The sequence below is a fragment of the Cherax quadricarinatus genome, chromosome 87 (genome assembly GCF_038502225.1).
Source record: "Cherax quadricarinatus isolate ZL_2023a chromosome 87, ASM3850222v1, whole genome shotgun sequence".
Classification (NCBI taxonomy): domain Eukaryota; kingdom Metazoa; phylum Arthropoda; class Malacostraca; order Decapoda; family Parastacidae; genus Cherax; species Cherax quadricarinatus.
In genome coordinates, this window is record NC_091378.1 from 13499858 (window position 1) to 13522940 (window position 23083).

Here is a 23083-nt window from a genome sequence, read left to right on the forward strand (position 1 = left end):
AGTATATGGAGAAAAAGAGAGAGGTTAAGAGAGTGGTGAAGCAATGTAAAAAGAGAGCAAATGAGAGAGTGGGTGAGATGTTATCAACAAATTTTATTGAAAATAAGAAAAAGTTTTGGAGTGAGATTAACAAGTTAAGGAAGCCTAGAGAACAAATGGATTTGTCAGTTAAAAATAGGAGAGGAGAGTTATTAAATGGAGAGTTAGAGGTATTGGGAAGATGGAGGGAATATTTTGAGGAATTGTTAAATGTTGATGAAGATAGGGAAGCTGTGATTTCGTGTATAGGGCAAGGAGGAATAACATCTTGTAGGAGTGAGGAAGAGCCAGTTGTGAGTGTGGGGGAAGTTCATGAGGCAGTAGGTAAAATGAAAGGGGATAAGGCAGCCGGGATTGATGGGATAAAGATAGAAATGTTAAAAGCAGGTGGGGATATAGTTTTGGAGTGGTTGGTGCAATTATTTAATAAATGTATGGAAGAGGGTAAGGTACCTAGGGATTGGCAGAGAGCATGCATAGTTCCTTTGTATAAAGGCAAAGGGGACAAAAGAGAGTGCAAAAATTATAGGGGGATAAGTCTGTTGAGTATACCTGGTAAAGTGTATGGTAGAGTTATTATTGAAAGAATTGAAAGTAAGACTGAGAATAGGATAGCAGAAGAACAAGGAGGCTTTAGGAAAGGTAGGGGGTGTGTGGACCAGGTGTTTACAGTGAAACATATAAGTGAACAGTATTTAGATAAGGCTAAAGAGGTCTTTGTGGCATTTTTGGATTTGGAAAAGGTGTATGACAGGGTGGATAGGGGGGCAATGTGGCAGATGTTGCAGGTGTATGGTGTAGGAGGTAGGTTACTGAAAGCAGTGAAGAGTTTTTACGAGGATAGTGAGGCTCAAGTTAGAGTACATAGGAAAGAGGGAAATTATTTCCCAGTAAAAGTAGGCCTTAGACAGGGATGTGCGATGTCACCATGGTTGTTTAATATATTTATAGATGGGGTTGTAAGAGAAGTAAATGCGAGGGTCTTGACAAGAGGCGTGGAGTTAAAAGATAAGGAATCACACATAAAGTGGGAGTTGTCACAGTTGCTCTTTGCTGATGACACTGTGCTCTTGGGAGATTCTGAAGAGAAGTTGCAAAGATTGGTGGATGACTTTGGTAGGTTGTGCAAAAGAAGAAAATTAAAAGTGAATACACTCTTATATGGGTGTGAAGCATGGGTGATGAATGTTGCAGCGAGGAGAAGGCTGGAGGCAGTGGAGATGTCATGTCCGAGGGCAATGTGTGGTGTGAATATAATGCAGAGAATTCGTAGTTTGGAAGTTAGGAGGAGGTGCGGGATTACGAAAACTGTTGTCCAGAGGGCTGAGGAAGGGTTGTTGAGGTGGTTCGGACATGTAGAGAGAATGGAGCGAAACAGAATGACTTCAAGAGTGTATCAGTCTGTAGTGGAAGGAAGGCGGGGTAGGGGTCGGCCTAGGAAAGGTTGGAGGGAGGGGGTAAAGGAGGTTTTGTGTGCGAGGGGCTTGGACTTCCAGCAGGCGTGCGTGAGCGTGTTTGATAGGAGTGAATGGAGACGAATGGTTTTTAATACTTGACGTGCTGTTGGACTTGAGTCCTGGAGATGGGAAGTACAGTGCCTGCACTCTGAAGGAGGGGTGTTAATGTTGCAGTTTAAAAACTGTAGTGTAAAGCACCCTTCTGGCAAGACAGTGATGGAGTGAATGATGGTGAAAGTTTTTCTTTTTCGGGTCATCCTGGCTTGGTGGGAATCGGCCAGTGTGATAATAAAAAAAAAAAAATTAGATGAATTGTGATAGATAAATAAGCCATACAGTTGATAATAGTGTCATATTCAAGTATTTTTTCTCATCTCTGCAGAGTGCAGGAACGAATTAATGGCTTTTCAGTTAATTTAAATGAGGAAAATTAATTTGATATACAAGTAAATTGAGTTACGAGCAAGCTCCTGGAATGGATTAAACTCATAAGTCAAGGTTCCACTGTACAGTGGAACTTCCACTAACGAGTTTAAAACTCTTAGGACTCGTGCAAAATGTTAGTTTTCTCTGTTGTTCAAGGTTTTCTCAGTGTTATTCAAGGTTTTTACATTTAGCTTACTATTACACTGTGCACTCCGAAGGAGGGGTGTTAATGTTGCAGTTTAAAACTGTAGTGTAAAGCACCCTTCTGGCAAGACAGTGATGAAGTGAATGATGGTGAAAGTTTTTCTTTTTCGGGCCACCCTGCCTTGGTGGGAATCGGCCAGTGTGATAATAAAAAATAAAAAAAAAAATTGTGTAAACCTTATAGGTAAGGCTTGGGAAGGAGTGACTAAGAGGACCTTGAACTCTGCTTGGAAGAAACTGTGGCCAGAATGTGTAGACCAAAGGGATTTTGAAGGGTTTCAGGCTAACCCTGAGAGGAGTATGCCAGTTGAGGAATCCATTGTGGCATTGGGAAAGTCCTTGGGGTTCGAGGTTAGTGGGGATGATGTGGAAGAGTTGGTGGAGGAGGACAATGAAGAACTAACCACTGATGAGCTGCTAGATCAACTTCAACAGCAAGAGGCCAGACCTGAGGAAACTGGTTCGGAGGAGGGGAGAGAGAAATTGAAGAAGTTGCCTACTGCAAAGATTAAGGAAATCTGTGCAATGTGGCTGAAAGTGCAAACCTTTATGGATGAAAATCACCCTCACACAGCTATTGCAAGCCGTGCTGGTGACTATTACATTGACAATGTTGTGAAACACTTTAGGGAAGTCATAAAGGAACGAGAGGTACAGGCCACTATGGACAGATATGTTGTGCGACAGAAGTCCAGTGACTCTGAAGCTGGTCCTAGTGGCATTAAAGGAAGAAGGGAAGTAACCCCAGAAAAGGACTTGACACCTCAAGTCTTAATGGAAGGGGATTCCCCTTCTAAACACTAAGAGTCTCTCCTCCTCCCATCCCATCAATCATCACCAGATCTTCAATAAAGGTAAGTGTCATGTAATTGTGCATGCCTTTTTCAGTTTGTGTGTATTAAAATTAATATTTCATGTGGTAAAAATGTTTTTTTTCATACTTTGGGGTGTCTTGCACGGATTAATTTGATTTCCATTATTTCTTATGGGGAAAATTCATTCGCATAACGATAATTTCGCATAACAATGAGCTCTCATGAACGGATTAATATCGTTATGCGGGGGTCCACTGTACATGTATTAAAGAACAATAGTAATTAATAACTTTTTTAATTGTTGATTTGTGTAAACAATACACAGTGGACCCTCGTTTTTCCTAAGGCCCGAAAGTCGTAATCTTCAAAAATCGTAACTTTTTTTTGTCAAAACATTGACTAAAAAATCGTCATTTGACTCGCAAATAGTAGTTGTTTGTCTGGGATGCGTATGCACGGCCCCGAGCAGCCTCACACTCCATTCCCAGCCAGTATGCCACTGTTTATCAGTGAGTGAGGATGATCCCATGAGTTCATACGATACATTTCATATTCCATTCGTTTTAGTGCTTGCAACTGCTAAATAAGTCACAATGGCTCCTAAGAAAGTTTCTAGTGCCAGCCCTTGGTAATGTGAGAAACATATACAGTGGTCCCTCAATTATCGTCCATAATCCGTTCCTGGAAGTGGGACTATTATCGAAATAAACGATTTTCGAATCAATTTTCCCCATAAGAAATAATGTAAATACAATTAATCCGTTCCTGACACCCAGAAGTATTAAAACAAAAAATTTTTTTACATGAAATATAGATGTAGTACATAAACAATACAATGGGACATAATGAATGAAACATTAACAGCGTAACACTTACCTTTATTGGCAATTCTTCTTAGTGTATGGAAGACTGGAGAAAGAGAGAGATTGGATTATTTACTGTTTGGAAGGGAAATCCCCTTCCATCAACACCTCAGGTACCAATTGCTTTTCTGGGGTTACTTCTCTTCTCTGTTTCTTAATGCCACTAGGACCAGCTTGAGAGTCACTGGAGTCCTGTCTCACAAAAAAAAACTGTCCAGAGAACTCTGTTTCTGGCATCTCTTTAAAACTTCCCTAAAATGGGCCAAGACTCTGTCACTGTACAAGTTGCTGATATGGCTTGCAACATCCTTCTCAGGGTGATGTTTCTTCATAAATCTTTCCATCCTACCCCACATTTCAAAAATCTCCTTAATTTCTGAAGGCACCTTCTTCCATCTCTCTTCCTCCTCCTCTGCAGCAAGATTCTGAGCTGCGATCTGTTGCTCTTCCTGCTGAAGCTCTTGGAGCTCCTCAGTGGTTAGCTCTTCCCTGTGGTCCTCCACCAACTCTTCCACATCCACCAAACTCACATCCAACCCCATGGAACTCCCCAGTGCCACAATAGAGTTCACAACTCATCAGGGGCTGCCTCAAACCCTTCAAAATCCCTCTTGTGGACACAATCTGGCCACAATTTTCTCCAAGCAGAGTTCCAAGTCCTAGCAGTCACACCCTCCCAAGCCTTACCTATAAGGCTTATGCAATGGAGAATACTGAAGTGTTCTTTCCAAAAATCTCTTAGGGTCAAATGAGTGTCTGAGGTCACATTATAGCACCTTTCAAACATTGCTTTTGTGTACAGTTTTTTAAAGTTTGAAATAACTTGCTGGTCAATGGGTTGGAGGAGAGGAGTGGTATTCGGGGGCAGGAACTTTACTGTGATGAATCCAAACTCCTTCAGAATTAGGTCATCCAAGTTTGGAGGATGAGCAGGTGCATTACTAGGAGGCACTTGAGATCCAATTTCTTTTCCAGGAGGTAATTCTTCACACTAGGGCCAAACACTTCATTGAACCACTCGACGAAAATGTCCCTTGTGACCCATGCCTTATTATTAGATCTCCAAAACACACAATTTACTCTTCATAGCACTGTTTTTCTTGAACACTCTGGAATTTTCAGAATGGTACACTAGTAACGGCTTCACTTTGAAATCCCCACTAGCATTTGCACAGAACATGAGCGTCAGCCTGTCTTTCATAGGCTTGTGTCCTGGTAGTGCCTTTTCTTCCCGAGTAATGTAGGTCCTCTTTGGCATTTTCTTCCAAAAGAGGCCTGTTTCGTCACACTTGAACACCTGTTCAGGTTTCAGTCCTTCAGCCTCTATGTACTCCTTGAATTCCTGCACATATTTTTCAGCCGCTTTTTGGTCCGAACTGGCAGCCTCACCATGCCTTATCACACTGTGTATGCCAGTACGCTTCTTAAATCTCTCAAACCAGCCTTTGCTGGCCTTAAATTCACTCACATCACCACTGCTATCACCATTGCTATCCAAAATCTTTGAGAAACTCGTGCACAGGAGACTATATTCATTTATAACGGCACAAAACATACTCAACCCCTGCCAATTTGGATTCAGGAAAAATAATAGCACTAACGATGCAATCATAAAAATGCTAGATCTGCTTTACACAGCATTGGAAAATAAGGAATATCCACTAGGAATTTTTATTAACATAAGAAAAGCTTTTGAAACAGTAGACCACGGCATCCTACTCCACAAACTTGACCATTATGGTATAAGAGGCCATGCGCTTGCATATTTCAAATCTTACCTTACTAATAGGTATCAGTATGTCACCATTGAAGACACAGCATCTACAACACAGCCACTTGATACTGGAGTTCTGCAGGGAAGTGTCCTTGGTCCCCTGCACTTCCTCATATACATCAATGATCTTCCAAACGTATCTCAACACCTGAACCCCATTCTCTTTGCTGACAACACGACTTATGTCATCTCTCACCCTAATCTTGCCACCCTCAACACCATTGTTAATGAGGAGCTGATCAAAATATTGACTTGGATGACAGCGAATAAACTTACGCTTAACACTAACAAAACCTACTACATTATGTTTGGTAGCAGAGCAGGAGATGCGCAAATTAACATTAAGATCGACAACACTCTAATTGCCAGGCATAATAAGGGCAAATTCCTAGGCTTATACCTTGACAACAACCTGAACTTCAGCACCCATAACCAACACATAACCAAAAAAGTATCCAAAACGGTTGGGATCCTCTCCAAGATACGATACTATGTGCCGCAAACTGCCCTTCTCACATTATACCATTCACTTATATATCCATACCTCACCTATGCTATCTGTGCTTGGGGTTCAACTGCAGCAACACACCTAAAGCCAATAATAACCCAACAAAAAGCCGCAGTAAGAATAATCACTAAATCCCATCCCTGGCAACACACCCAACCACTCTTCATAGATCTAAACTTACTCCCTGTTCAGTACATCCACACTTACTACTGTGCAATCTACATCTACAGGACCTTAAATTCCAATATTAACCTTGACCTAAAATGCTTTCTTGATAGTTGTGACAGAACCCACAGGCACAACACCAGACACAAACATCTCTATGATATTCCCCGTGTCCGACAAAACCTTTACAAAAATTCAATGAATGTCAAAGGCCCTAAAATCTGGAACGCCCTACCTGAAAATTCTAAAACTGCAGACACATTCATCACCTTCAAAACTACCATCAGAAAACATCTTATCTCCCTGATACACCCTGTCAACTAATTACACGAATACCACCTGGTGGTTAACACTTACACTCACTCACCCATTTGACCATAAACAGAAATATCAATCTCAAGCTCAAAATAATGTATCTTAACTAGTCATAAGTTGGCCTGTGATACTCCAATACTGAAACTATGTATAGTGCCAAAACAAAAGCATTCACATTGCTAAACTCACAAACTAGTATTTAGTCACTTAGCCATAATACCAACTTACCTCATAATTTTGTAATATTTTAAACTTAAGATTTGATTTAAGTCTGCCCGAAATGCCTAGCCATGCTAGGTGTTCTAGTGGTACACTCTGTAATTATTATTTTACTACTTGTAAACCACACAATAACCAAATTCTGTAAACTCAGCATTGTAATCCTTATAGAGAATAAACTTTGAATTGAATTGAATTGAATAGTTGTAGGCAATTTCTTTACCAAATCGTCATGTAACTGCCTAGCCTTTTCACAAATAAGCGATGTCATCAGACTATCTCCTGCTAATTGTTTCTCATTTATCCACACCAATAATACTTTCTCAACATCTTCGAGTACTGGTGATCTCATTTTTGTCAGCATATTTACCCCCTTTGCAACAACGGCATCCTTGATTTCCTTTTTCTTGGCTATGATGGAAAATGTGGTTCTATGGGATTTGTTATACATCCTGGCCAGTTCGCCCACACATATGCCACTTTCATATTGTTCGATGATATTTTTCTTAAATTCAATCGTATTTCTCACCTTCTTTACCAAAGGCTTGGCACTAGGAGCTTTCTTTGGAGCCATGGTAGCTTATTTAGCACTTGCAAGCACTAAAATCAATGGAATATTATGAAATATTTTGTATAAACACGTGAGGGGACGGTCGCTCACTGGTAAACAATGGAACACTGGCTGGGAAGGCAGGCCCAGGCGGCTCAGAGCGAGAGTACGCATCCCGGACGAAGGATGATTAGCGAGTTAACGGACCATTTGCGAGCCAATGTTAGACGAAATAATGGGACTATTTCCGAAATGGACGACTTTCAGGCAGGACGATTATTAAGGGTCCACTGTATATAATTTAAGAAAAAGTTTGTAGGAAAATACGAAAGTGGTGGTGGTAGAGTGGTAGCAGTTGTGATAGTGGTAGAGGGTGGTACTGATGGTGGTAGAGGGTGGTAGCAGTTGTGACAGTGGTAGAGGGTGGTAGTGATGGTGGTAGAGGGTGCTAGTGATGGTGGTAGAGGGTGCTAGTGATAGTGGTAGAAGGTGGAAGCAATTATGATAGTGGTAGAGGGTGGTAGTGATGGTAGTGGTAGAGGGTGCCTTCTTCAATGATTCTACTAACTCCTCCAATGTTGTTGGAGTTATATAGGGCTACAGAAAACACTGCTGCCTCAGCTGCTGCTTCACCACCATTATGGATGGCTTATGCTCTCAGTGGCCCTTATACACCCAACAACAACACAACACCTCTCGTGACATACATAATGACTTATTTTATTCATTTTAGAGTATATGTCACCTTTCTGTCATTAATATTGTTTATTATGTCATATTAGTTGAATTGTAATAGATAAATAAGCTGTAGAGTTGATATTAGTGTCATTCTCCAACAATACACTCGCCTCCCTCTCCCCTCTGCCCGGTATATTTCATGTTTCTAGAGTATATTTCATGTTTCTATCTGGAGAGAGTTCCGGGGGTCAATGCCCCCGTGACCCGGTGTGTGACCAGGCCTCCTGGTGGATCAGAGCCTGATCAACCAGGCTGTTACTGCTGGCTGCACGCAATCCAACGTACGAGCCACAGCCCGGCTGGTCAGGTACCGACTTTAGGTGCTTGTCCAGTGCCTGCTTGAAGACAGCCAAGGGTCTATTGGTAATCCCCCTTATGTATGCTGGGAGGCAGTTGAACAGTCTCAGGCCCCTGACACTCATTGTATTGTCTCTTAACATGCTAGTGACACCCCTGCTTTTCATTGAGGGGATGTTGCATCGTCTGCCGAGTCTTTTGCTTTCGTTGTGAGTGATTTTCGTTTGCAAGTTCGGTACTAGTCCCTCTAGGATTTTCCAGGTGTATATACAGTGGACCCCCGGTTCGCGATATTAATTCGTTCCTGAGAGCTCATCGTAAACCAAAATTATCGGAAAGCGAATCAAATTTTCCCCATAAGAAATAATGGAAATCAAATTAATCCATGCAAGACACCCAAAAGTATGAACAAAAAATCTTTTACCACATGATATGCAATATAATAATTACAATAACAACAATAACAATAGAATAATAACAATAGAATAATTGACACTTATGTTTAATGAAGATCTGGTGATGATTGATGGGATGGGATGAGGGGTGTGTGTGCTATCACCTGCTATCTGTTTTTCATTTATCCACACCAATAACAGTCTCTCAACATTTTCTAACACTTGCGGTCGCTGTTTCGTAATCACAGTTGCACCTTTTGCAAGAATAGCTTCCTTGATTGCCTTTTTTCTGCTCATTATAGTAGAGATGGTTGATTGGAGTTTAATATACAACCTGATCAGCTCCGATACACGCACTCCACTTTCATACTTTGCAATTATCTCTTTCATTTCAATAGTCATTAGCACCCTTGGTCTCGAAGGGTTGGCACCAGAAGCTTTCTTGGGGCCCACGGTGACTTATTTTGCAGAAACAAGCACCAAAAACAGTGATATGGATCATATGGAATGTACCGAATGTATCCTTAGATGCACACACACTGGCTGGCTTGCAAACACTGGTACACACGGGGTAGTTCAGGCCACATGTGGACACATCTCGTACGAATTGTATCACATACCGGGTTTTGTAACAGGAACCGAGGCAAATTTTTGGCAATATAATGCATCGGTTACCGGATTTATCGGATACCGATAGCATCGCAAACCGGGGGTCCACTGTAATCATGTCTCTCTCCCGCCTGCATTCCAGGGAGTACAGGTTCAGGAACTTCAAGCATTCCCAGTAATTGAGGTGTTTTATCTCCGTTATGCGCGCCGTGAAGGTTCTCTGTACATTTTCTAGGTCAGCAATTTCACCTGCCTTGAAAGGTGCTGTTAGTGTGCAGCAATATTCCAGCCTAGATAGAACAAGCGACCTGAAGAGTGTCATCATAGGCTTGGCATCCCTAGTTTTGAAGGTTCTCATTATCCATCCTGTCATTTTTCTAGCAGATGCGATTGATACAATGTTATGGTCCTTGAAGGTGAGATCCTCTGACATGATCACTCCCAGGTCTTTAACGTTGGTTTTTTGCTCTATTTTGTGGAAGGAATTTGTTCTGTACTCTGATGAAGTTTTAATTTCCTCATGTTTACCATATTGGAGTAATTGAAATTTCTCATCATTGAACTTCATATTGTTTTCTGCATCACACTGAAAGATTTGGTTGATGTCCGCCTGGAGCCGTGCAGTGTCTGCAATGGAAGACACTGTCATGCAGATTCGGGTGTCATCTGCAAAGGAAGACACGGTGCTGTGGCTGACATCCTTGTCTATGTCAGATATGAGGATGAGAAACAAGATGGGAGCGAGTACCGTGCCTTGTGGAACAGAGCTTTTCACCGTAGCCGCCTCAGACTTTACTCTGTTGACTACTACTCTTTGTGTTCTGTTTGTGAGGAAATTATAGATCCATCTACAAATTTTTCCCGTTATTAATATTGTTTATTATGTCATATTAGTTGAATTGTGATAGATAAATAAGCCATAGAGTTGATATTTGTGTCATATTCTCCAACAATAAACTCGCCTCCCCTCCCTCTGGCCCGTCTGCCATACACCAACAAGAGTCTTCAATAAAGGTAAGTGTGATGTTAAATGTTCATTTATACATTTTATTAGTGCTTTACATTTATTTGGCATTCTTTTCTGCATGTAAATCTATATTTAGGCTAGGGAAGTGACCCCTGAAGTGACCTAGAGTCCTTATGGAGGGGGATTTTCCTTCCAAACAATAACCTCCTCCATGTCTTCCATTCATCAACAACAGCCTTCAATAAAGGTAACTGTCATGTTCAATGTTCATTCTTTTGTGCATGTAAATCTATCTTTAAGGTAAAAAAAAAAATTGTGATACTTCTAGGTGTCTGGAACGAATTAATTGGATTTACATTATTTCTTATAGGGAAAATGGATTCGCAAATCGTCAATTTCGATAATAGTCACACACTCTGGAATGAATTAATTACAAAAAAGAAGGTCCACTGTAACAACAACAATATTTGTGCAGCTACTGTGTTACATACAATGAGTAGATATACATATATACAATATGCATTATATTGGTCTCAAAGGCCACAAAAGTTACTTGATGGCAACATCGGCAGTCACCGATGTTGCCATCAGCGATTCACTTTCTGTCAACTTCATGCCTCTATATCTCGGTAAGTATGTACTGATCACAAAATATTTTTTTTCTTTTATAACACTCAGAAAATTATTCATAACATTTTGGTAAGAATTTTTTTTTTTGGGGGGGAATATTTTTTGACACTGAGAGCAAGTTTGTGAGCAGGGCTCTCGACAGTGAAAGGGTTAAATGTGGATACTGAACAATATTAATTTCACGGGTCTGGACAGTGAAATTTTCTCTTATGTTCATTTTACAGAGATCTACTGTACCACATCAAATTGACACTCTTCCATTCCTCTCCAGTGACTTCCTCATATATTTTCTTATTTTTCATTCTTTATCTATTATCTAGATTAAGTTATTTATAGTATACTTGTAAGTACAGTGGACCCCCGGTTTACGATCAGCTCCCAATGCGATCAATTATGTAAGTGTATTTATGTAAGTGTGTTTGTATGTGTATGTTTGGGGGTCTGAAATGGACTAATCTAATTCACAATATTCTTTATGGGAACAAATTCAGTCAGTACTGGCACCTGAACATACGTCTGGAATGAAATAACATCGTAAACCGGAAGTCCACTGTATATAGTACAATATTGCATTTCTAAATAGATGACATTACTGGAGTGAAAATGCATATTTCACAGGTTGCAAAAATATGTACAATCATAACTTAGAGGTGTAACTTATTAAAGACTAAGGAAATTTAAAAATGGACTTAGAAAATTAAGTGAAAGCGTTAATTACTAAATTTTACATTTGCCATTTATTGTACAGTACATAATTTATAACACTGTACTGGCCATTTTCAACAGTGCATTATTATACATTACTAGTAGTCCTAAAACAATCAATAAATTTTAATACAAATTTCAATTTAAAATACTGCAGTAAGAGTGAACAATAGTAAAGACGAATAAGTCACAAAAAATACTTACCAATGGTTGGATCATGATACTCCAGAAAGTTATGGCTCACAAACTGCAGAGTAAGTGCTGAAATAAAAACATACATTAAACTACGTCATACTATTGTTGTACAATACTTAATGAAAATTTTGAATTATACTTAAATATTGCTGCTAAACTTATATTTATTATACTGCATTTTAAAGTATTTTTCTGGCCCAGTCCTGACAAAAACTAATGACAAATTTGTTATGCTGGAGTACATAAAAAAGTCATTTGTATTGTGACAAATTCTTCTAAATATCTCACAAATTTTGTAAAATACACAATGAATATGTTATGGTCAACTGACTAGATGTTGTATTCACGAGGTCTATGTGGTGTTGATAATTCTGAAAGTAAAATTAGCTGAACAATAGTTAGGGCTAACATAATTCCTTGATACACTATGGCTGAGTAGTTATACTGTGTACAGTACTTGCAACATCAAGGATGGAAGTTTGGCCCCCAATACTCCTTACACAATTTGACATTCTTCAAATGTAATTATATAATACATTACTAAAATATTTAATAACAAGGAAACAATAAATGGGGCACCTGAAAACTAAGATAGTTCAGGCAAATTGCATGCCACCAGACTCATGCCACTGTATACGACATACTATCAAAAAGTTCCAGGACTTGAATTTTTCATGAGCTTCCCGAATGAAATATTGTGGCGGTAAAGATTAAGCTGCACAGTACACTCCTATGTGAAGTAGAGTGGAGAGTTTCAGTGCAGTTGGTCATCCCACTGAGGCTAGAGGAGCAACTTTTGTCATGCTGTCAGTGTGCCGTTGCAATTTCTTGTATGTGATGGAATCTTTAAAAGAGAGAACAGCGTGTGTGAAATTCTGTTTCAAGCTTGGTAAAACTGCTAGTTAAACTCACAAAATGTTTCAGCAAGCATTTGATGATGAAGCAATGAGTCAGACACATTGTCCAGAATGATTTTCTTGATTCCAAGCAGGACAAAAATGAGTCGAGGATAATGAATGCTCTGGTTGTCCATCAATGTCAAAAACAGATGCCAACACTGATGAAGTGAGGAAGGTTATTCATGAAGATTGCCATCAGAGTTGTGGAAATTTCTTACAGGTCATGTCAAAGCATTTTGACTGAAACTCTAAACATGAGGTAATTTCTATGATGTCGCAGTAGAGATTCCAGTTCTGATAGGGGTGTGGGAGGAGATCATGGATCAAACCCCACTGCTAATAATGAGAGTAATGAAGCACAGATATTAATGAAAATGAATATGTTTATTTCCTTGCAAAACTTACAATGTGTGGTTTACATATTACAAAATATTAATTACAAAGAAAGCCACTAGCTTGCCTAGGCATTTTGGGCAGACTAATCCTAATTCTTACTGGCTAATTAATACAGTGGAACCTTGACCTATGAGTTTAATCCGTTCCAGGAGCTAGCTCGTAACTTAATTTACTCGTATATCAAATTAATTTTCCTCATTAACCCTTTGAGGGTCCGTCCCGTAGATCTACGGCTTTACGTTCAGGGTCCAAACCGTAGATCTACGTCATGAGCTCAGCTCACTCTGATAAACTGTGAGTGGTACATTTGAGCCTAGATATGAGAGAATACATCTATGTGGTATGTGTGCACCACATAAAACAGATCCTGCAGCATGCTGTGTATAATGAGAGAAAAAAACTGAAATCATGATTTTTCGATTAAAACAGCGACTTTGCAGTGTTTTTTCATATGTTTTTTATAGTCCTATTTGCGATTTCTTGGTCTCATTTGATAGAATGGAAGACATATTACAGAAATAGAGATGATTTTGATTGGTTTTCGCACTGGAAATGGCTTGAAACTGAGCTCAAATTAGCAGAAATGTTAAATTTTTGCCGATATTCAAGAGTAAACAAACGATCTCACACGTCTAATACATGCCAGCTGGTGGGTCTAATATGCATTTACAAATATGGTGATGATATTTATACAATTATTACAGTATTGCATAACAGTAAATCTTCTAATTTTTGGTGTGAATAAAAATTCATTATGTGAATAAAAAATCAAAATGGAATTTATTTGTAAAGCCTCAAAATGTAACTAATGAACAGAGGAAATGTTAGTTTAGTTCCAGGAATACCTATATTGTTTATTCTGGACCCTATTTTGAAATTGGAATATTTTGAACTTTGTGTTAAATTGGCAAAATTAACAATTTCCGATCACTTTAATTTGTAGTTGAAACAGTTGACTTGGCGATTTCTTGTGCTCACTCGATAGAATAGAAGTAATACTAGTGAAATAGCTAAGAATTTGGTTGACTGGAATAATGTAATTGGCCTAAAATGGGAGTCAAAGTCGGCCAAATCGCCGATTCGTAAATATCGCTGACACATCAAAATTCGCGAGAGCATAATTTCATCAATTTTCCATCAAATTTCGTACTTTTTGTTTTATTACTTTCACAAAAAGGTTCTCTACCATTTCATAAGAAAAAATAACAATTTTTTTTTTTTTAAATTCTTGGACACTGGGGCACCACTTCAGATTTGGGCCTTGGACCCTGAAGGGGTTAAATTAAAATTAACTGAAAAGCCATTAATCCGTTGCTGCACTCTGGAGAGACAAGAAAAAATACTTGACTATGACGCTATTATCAACTGTACAGTTTATTTATCTATCACAATTATCTAACATGACATAATAAACAATGTATTTAGGACAGAAAAATGATATATACTCTAGAATGAATAAAATAGGCCATAATATGGTGGCAGAGGCAGCGGCAGAAGCATCTGCCATTTCTGTCCCAAGTTGACTATAGTATCTTCCCATGTTCTTACTGTAAGAGAAAATGAAGTATTTTTGAGGCTAACTGCAGTAGATCACTAGTTTTCTAAGGAAAACACTGAAACAATGTACACCTACCATCCGACTTACGACCTGCTCGACTTACGACCACTCGACTTATGACCGTGTTTTTATGCCAAATTTCTGGGAAATAAACAACTATTTGTGTTGTACACAGTGTTTATCTTAAACCTTACAGTATACAGTACTAACAACATAAAAAGTAAAGTAAAACATGAAATACCAAAATAAAACAATAAAATAAAGTCATTACAAAAATGTTTTGTTGATATTCAGCAGTAAAGTTCGACTTACGACCACTTCGACTTACGACCGGTTTCTCGGAACCGAACTTGGTCGTAAGTCGGATGGTAGGTGTATTTATAAATAAGAAATATCGTATAAAAGCTGTTTATATAAAGTGTGGGTGAGGGATGTTGATGGAAATCATCATCATTTTCTTCTCAGCATTGTCCTTTGTACTTATTTTCTTAGGACCCATGGTTAGAAAAAAGAAATTTGGCCAAATGACTGTAAAAAATGCAAGCAAGCATAAGAACTGCTCCCACAGCAATGTAAAACTGTTTACTGCTTACCAGCTGTGCCAACTAGCAGAAGCAATCTGAATTATTACATACATATTATGCATTATTATTATTATTATTATTAACCCTTTCAGCATTTCAGCCATACTAGTACGGCTTACACACCAGTGTCCATGACGTACTAGTACGCCTAAATTCTAGTGCCCTCAAATCTAATGAGAGAAAGCTGGTAGGCTTTTTTTTGGGTCACCCTGCCTCGGTGGGAGACGGCCGACTTGTTGGAAAAAAATAAAAAAAAATAAAAAAAGTGCGCTGATATTATTTATACCATTTCTACACTAATGCAGTAGTCTGCATAACAGTAAATCTTCTATTTTTTTGTGAGGATAAAAATTCAAAGTGAAAAGCAAAAGAATATAAGAGGGGCATGGGGACGTGACTAATGAACAGAGGAAATGTTATTTTAGTGCCAGGAATGTCTTTCTTGTTTATTCTGGACCCTACTCGGAAATTGGCATCTTTTGAAATTTGTGTGACATTGGCAAAATTGCTAAATTCTGACCACTGTATTGGATAGTTGAAATCGGTAAATAGGTGGTTTCTTGTACTCATTCGATAGAAAAAATGGAGTTCTAGCGAAATAGTTATGACTTTTGTCGACTAGTACACTGGAATTGGCCAAAAATGGGGCTCAAAATGGGCAAAATTGCTGATGCGTAAACATCGAGACCGCTAACTTCGCGAGAGCATAATTCCGTAAGTTTTTCATCAAATTTCATACTTTTGGTGTCAATATGATCGAGAAAAGATCCTCTATCTTTTCATAATTTTTTTTTTTTTTTGAAATTTGGGGGACCCTGAGAACAAGTCTCGGAGAGGGCCAGTGGACCCTGAAAGGGTTAATTTAGGGAACTGAAGCCCTATCATTATTATTATTAGTATTATTATTATTATTATTAGTATTATTAATTTAGGGAATTGAAGCTCTATCGTTATAACAATAATAATAATAATAATATTATTAGTAGTATATTATTATTTTTATTATTATTATTATTCTTGTTGTTATTATTAATTTAGGGAACTGAAGCTCTATTGTACAGCTCTACGTAGAGTAGACCGCCACTGAAGAATTACGGCACAATTTTATGTAACATGTCATATAATTAATTAAACATAGTTCAGTTTGTGGGAAGGAAAAAAATTTCTCTTTTGCTCAAATGGCTGCCTTGTTGTGGAGCAGCCAGGAGCCCTCCCGCCATCCCCTACCACTCCCTGACACCATCCCAGCATTCGTAAATGTCCAGCCCAGTCTGATACAAACTGTGTTATGACATTTTAATTACTATATCTTGTATCTGCCAAGCAATCGTGACACCCAGTAGCCATACCGGTGTTGCTGAAAGTGGCACGAAGAGGTATAAGCACCAAAGTCTTACAATTAACAAATAACAAAGATATTTAGACAAGAGAGAGCCTGTAGCTGTAATGAAGTGTTACTTTGTACACAGAAAAAGAGGTTAACATGAGTTTGTGTGACTGACTTACTGAATGAGACTGACTGACTGAACTGACTTACTGAGTGACTTGGCTGAATGACTTACTGAGTGACTTGACTGAATGACTTACTGAGTGACTTGACTGAATGACTTACTGAGTGACTTGACTGAATGACTTAATGAGTGACTTGACTGAATGACTTAATGAGTGACTTGACTGAATGACTTAATGAGTGACTTGACTGACTTACACGACCATAACACGAGACACAGATCTCTTTTTGATGTACCCCGTGTCCATATCACACTGTGTAAAAACTCTATGCACATGAAGGGCCCCAAAATCTGGAATTCATTACCAGAACACACTAAAGTAACCAGGCCTGAAAATCAATTTAAGACTTCTAAAAAAAAACCCACTTACTCGCCCAGGACTAAATAATCAGCCCTCAATATTTAACATTACCAATAATTCTCCCAATTACTTAAATCTTAAAACTTCAAGACAACATACAGTAAATTGATCATCTTATTTGTTATACATTGTAATGCGACAAATTTGTACAACTATAATGCTTCAATATCGAAATGTTCAAATTTCAGTGTTTCAAATACTCAAATGTACTTCACATTGTAAATTGTTTATGGTAATTTTTACCACTGAACCTATCATTGCTTGTTAATTTTAAGTTAATTTTAAGCCTGCCCATAATGCTCTGCATACAAGGGGCTTTTGGCATGTATACCCAACTACTATAATTCCTTGTACAACTATATATCATGTCCAAATAAACTATGAATATGAATATGACTTGACTGTAATATTATTATTATTATTATTATTATTATTATTATTATTATTATTATTAATTTAGGGAACCAGAGCACAGATCCAATTCCCTAGATCAAGAGCCCCTCACCAGCATCAAGGAACCTTGATAATGAGGGACTCTTGATCTAGGGAATTGGATCTGTGCTCCAGTTCTCTAAATTAATAACAACAACACTAATGATAATAACAATTATTTTTATTATAATAACGAACACTGCCAACTCAGTGCACTGTTTACCTCGCTGTGGAAGCAGTTCTCTCCTGCTTTGCTTACATTTTTGACAGTCATTTGGCCAAATTTTGTTTCTTTAAGCATGGGTCCTAAGAAAGTCAGTGTAAAGGACAGCGCTGAGAAGAAAACGAGAATGATTTCCATGGAATTAAAGCATGAAATCATAGATAAACAAGCGAGATGTCCAGGTTTTGGGTTGAGGGGGAAGAGGGGGGGGGGGGACCTGGCTCGTAACTCAAATGTTGGCTCGTAACTCAGAGCAAAAATCGACCCAGGTGCAGCTTGTATCTCAAAAAACTCATACACTGGGACACTCATAAGTCAAAGTTCCACTGTATTGACACAGGTTATGGAGCAGTACATTTTAATATTTCTTAGTGCATATTGATATACAAGTTATAACAATAACAGTTTTATTTTAGTATGATAAAATGTTTGTACAAAGAAGAGTAACAATTAGGTGAGCATGCCACAAGCCCCTTTATATGCAGAGCATTTCAGGCAACTTAAGACTAGCTTAAGATTAACCCTTTGACTGTCGCAGGCCCCTTCTTGAAACTGTCATTCTATGTCGATAAAGTTTTGAAAAAAGAAAAAATTATTTTTCTTATGAAATGATAGAGAATCTTTTCCCGATGGTAATGACACCAAAAGTTCGAAATTTGGTCGAAAACTCAGGGAATTATGCTCCTGTGAAGTTAGCGGTCTCGGCAACATATGTGTATTGGTGATTTCGCTGACTTTGAGCCCTGTTTTCAGCCAATTCCGTTGTTCCAGTTGACCAAATTCATAGCTATTTCTTTAGAACTCCGTTTAATCTATCAGCTGAGTACAAGAAAATGCCCATTTACCAATTTGAACTACCCAATATAGTGGTCAGAAATTGGCAATTTGGCCAATTTCAAGCAAATTAAAAAAGATGCCAATTTCAAAATAGGGTCCAGAATAAACAAGGTAGACATTCTTGGCACTAAAATAACAAATCCTCTGTTCATTAGTCACATCTCTAGGCCCCTCTTATATTATTATTGCTTTCTATTTTGATTTTTTATTCATACAAAAAAAATAAAATTTACTGTTATGCAGACAACTGCATTATTGTAAAAATGGTATAAATAATATCAATGAACTAGTGAAAGAATATTAGACTCCCCAGTTGACGTGTATTGGACATGTGGTGTGATTTGTTTACTCCTGAACATTGGTAAAAATCGAACATTTCCACTACTTTGAGCTCAGTTTCAAGGTCGTTTTCATCGTCAAAGTAATGAAAATCATTTCTATTTCTGTAATATGTTTTCCATTTTATCACCTAAACCATGAAAACACGAATACAACGATAAATACTATACGAAAATACACCTCAAAGTCGGCGCTTTAATCCAAAAAAACGATCAGTTTTTTTTTTCTCATTACGCACTATGTGCTGCAGGATTTTTTTTATGTGGTGCACACTGACCACACAGACCCTTTCTCTCACATGTGGGCCTACCAGCTTTCTCCCGCTCGATTTGAAGTCGCTAGAATTATTGAGTATATATACGTCAGAAACAGTGGCTCGTAAGACGTATTTATACAGCGTAAACAGTCAAAGGGTTAATAAGGCAATAGTGCTGTAATTGTGTGTGAAGCTCCTGCTTCACACACGGAGGGCCCGGGTTCGATTCCCGGCGGGTGGAAACATTTCGACACGTTTCCTTACACCTGTTGTCCTGTTCACCTAGCAGCAAATAGGTACCTGGGTGTTAGTCGACTGGTGTGGGTCGCATCCTGGGGGACAAGATTAAGGACCCCAATGGAAATAAGTTAGACAGTCCTCGATGACGCACTGACTTTCTTGGGTTATCCTGGGTGGCTAACCCTCCGGGGATTAAAAATCCGAACGAAATCTTATCTTATCTTAACTAGTTAGGCAGAGAAGAATTACAATTTTGATATAGTACATGTGGCCCTCCACATTTGCAATAGTTAGGGGATCAAGAACCTCATGAATGTTGAAAATTCATGAATGTTTGGTGCACAAATATATTGTAGGGAAATATAATAAAAGCATTTACTTAGCCTAACAATACTGCTTCCTTAACCTACTGAACCATGAACAATCATAAAACACATGAAAACATTGTAAAAAGCATTCATGTATATGCATACATGTTATGGTTTAACCCTTTGAGGGTCGACAGGCCCTCTCAGAAACTCGCTCTCAGGGTCGGCCAAATTTTAAAAAAAAAAAATTATTTTTTTCTTATGAAAAAAATAGTTTTTTTTTCTAAACATTATAGGCTAAACAAAAAAATTTTACCGTCAATACTTACCGAGATATGGAGGCGTGAAGTTTGCCAAAATTGAACAACATCTGGTAACATCGCCGACTGCCATCACCCAGTATTTTTCTATATACGTACTTTATGTACTATTTTCAATTATTTTTCAATTTTTCTTTTTCTGAGTAACTTTTATGGCCTCTGAGGCCAACATGATCAGTATTTTGTAAGTTATTTCTTTTTCAATACTACACAATAAAGGTGTAAACACTGTTGTCATTATTTTGTTTATAGAAAATATTTACACAAACAAACGATATGAAATGTTGTTTATTACTATTTTCTATATTTTATATACACATATACAGTCACAGGGAATGTTTCTAGAAGTTCTGCAGCCTGTGGAACTCTTTGAAACATGATGTCATGCACAGTGGTGTTTTACACTCCTCACACATAAAACGAGTGTCTCTGCATTGTTGTGGGCGTTTTTTTGTATGTGCACAGACGTAACACCTCTTCCGAGCCTTTTTCTTGAAAGCAGTAGCAGGCAGTTTTACCAGGAAGTGTTCACAATGCTTCAGACGAGCAGGTAGTTGTTGATAATTTGGTGGGCGGTCAATTGCAGGTGCTGTTCCTTGGTACTTGAATACTATTTGTCTGATGACAGACAAACAGAATTCGCCGTACTGTGGTTTGTTTCTGGTCCTCATCTTATACATATTATAAGCATTGAGCATGGAAATGTCCAGAAGATGGAAAAAGAGTTTGATGTACCACTTATAACTCTTGCAAACACAATCAGCAGACCCAATCTGCATGTCACATTTGTCCACTGAACGCATGTTGAAGGTGTAATCAATCACAGCTGCAGGTTTTAGAATGGGTTCATTGCTCTCTCTATGCTACCTGCCACTGTCTGCCATTTCATTAGGGTGAACTGATGACAACAATGTGACATCTCGTTTGTCATGCCACTGAAATGCCATGATGTCATTGGCAGCAAACGCCTGCACCTCACCTCTACGAGTGCCAGCGTCAAACCTGGGCATATGTTTCCGATTTGCACGCACTGTGCCACACACATCTGTCACGTTCACTCGCAAAAAATCACTGAGTGAGGGGCTTGTGTACCAGTTATCTGTATATAATATATGCCCCTTACCAAGATATGGTTCTATCATTGTTCTAACCACATCACCAGAGATGCCCAATAACTTCCTGGTATTTTGCAATGTATAACTTCCAGTGTACACAATAATATCCAATACCAGACCACTGTAACAATCACAAAGCACAAACAACTTTATACCAAAGCGTTTCCTCTTGCTTGGTATGTACTGCTTGAAAGAGTCTTCCTTTGAACAGAATCAAAGACTCGTCAATTACAAGCTTCCTGAAGGGATAAAAATGCGTACTGAATTTCTCTTTCAGATACACAAACACATTCCTAATCTTATATAACCTGTCAGTTCTGTCAGGCCTGGTTTTGTCTGAGAAGTGAAGCATACGTAACATTAGCACAAATCGATTCACTGGCATTATATCACTGAAACCTGGGGTTGCAATCAGGCAGGCTGTTGACCAGTATGATTTCACTTTGTGCTTATACACATGTGGCATAAGCATTATTGTGGCAAAGAAAAGATACATCTCAGCCACAGTTGCCTCCTTCCACTGGTGTAGATGTGATTTTGGTGAAAGTAATGTGTTTGCCATGGTGTACTCGTAGTATGTGTTGCTTTCCATGACAATACTTTCCATCAGGGGTTCGTCAAAGAATAACTCGAAACATTCCAGTTCAGTGGCATTGTTCCCAAGTGTACAAGATGGCTGTATTCCACTTTGGCTGTCATCAAACTGGTGGGCATTTGGAACAAAATTGACAGCTTCCTGCCAATCCCAGGTGCAGTCTGCTGGTGGGTACTGGACAATGACAGGTGGTTGTGGAGGTTGTGGTTGTGGAGGCTGGTGTGGTGTGTGGGTGGGGGATGGTGGCCTTTGTTGTAGATTAGCTGAGGCAGCGGTGTGGGTGGCAGCATGGCCCACTGCTGGTGCCTCACCGCCAGCACCACTACCACCACGCACATTTTCCATCCCAATTGCAACAGTATCATCGTCATTTTCACTGTCTGTTCCTGTTGTACAGCCACGGGATGTACTCCGAGATGCACTCCTTCCCCTTGGAATAGCATATGACACACTACCAGAGCGCATATATCGTCGTATATACTGAAGCTTCACTGGGGAATATTGCACTTCACTATCACTACTGGAACTAGTTTGAAGAGCTTGTAGTTCATATTCACTATCACTATCATCACACATGCTCTCATCCGAGTCTGGGATTTGGGAAAACAGAAGTTTCCTCTTGGATTCTGGTACAACTGAACGTGAACAAGACGGCCCAGCACCAGAGGTGGAACGCTGAGGGTCGTCTGGGTTTTCCCTCACTATTACCAATATTATGATCATTAGTTTCGGTCAAAACCTCACCAAAACCTTGAAACTCCTCTTCACTGGCACTTCCATCTGTATTAGAACTGTCACTGGGGAACGAAAGTGTCCCAATTCGCCGAGGAGTGAGGAGCTTCTTACCGCGAGGCATGGTGGACATTGTTTACTAAGATGGCATTCCCACAATGCACCACTGGGTCCCAGATTTTTTTTTCTACCGCGCACACCGACCACACAGACCCATTCTCTCACATCTAGGCCTACCAGCCTTTTCCCGCGAGATTTGACGGCGCTAGAATTTATGCGTACTAGTACGTTAAAAACCCCTGCGCGTAAGCCGTACTAGCACGTCCGAAACCCTCAAAGGGTTAATAACAAATAATGAACAAACAAAACACTCACCACTCATAAGGTTAGGCAGACGAACTCTGATGACTTGTGATGATGATGACAATGACAATGATGATGATGATGTTAGTTAGCCATGTAGTTACTGAGGACAGTTGAATGGAGGTGATTATATGGAGTGCAAC

General features: G+C 39.0%; 1 protein-coding gene across 1 annotated transcript in view; it reads right to left on the reverse strand.

The window, feature by feature from the left end:
• Positions 1-23083, reverse strand: part of LOC128703809 (Ras-related protein interacting with calmodulin) — a 131048-nt gene that overhangs the window by 84104 nt on the left and 23861 nt on the right. The window contains exon 2 of the mRNA XM_053798651.2: positions 11881-11937. Within this exon, the coding sequence (XP_053654626.2) occupies positions 11881-11937 (57 nt within the window). The remainder of the gene's footprint in view (positions 1-11880; positions 11938-23083) is intronic.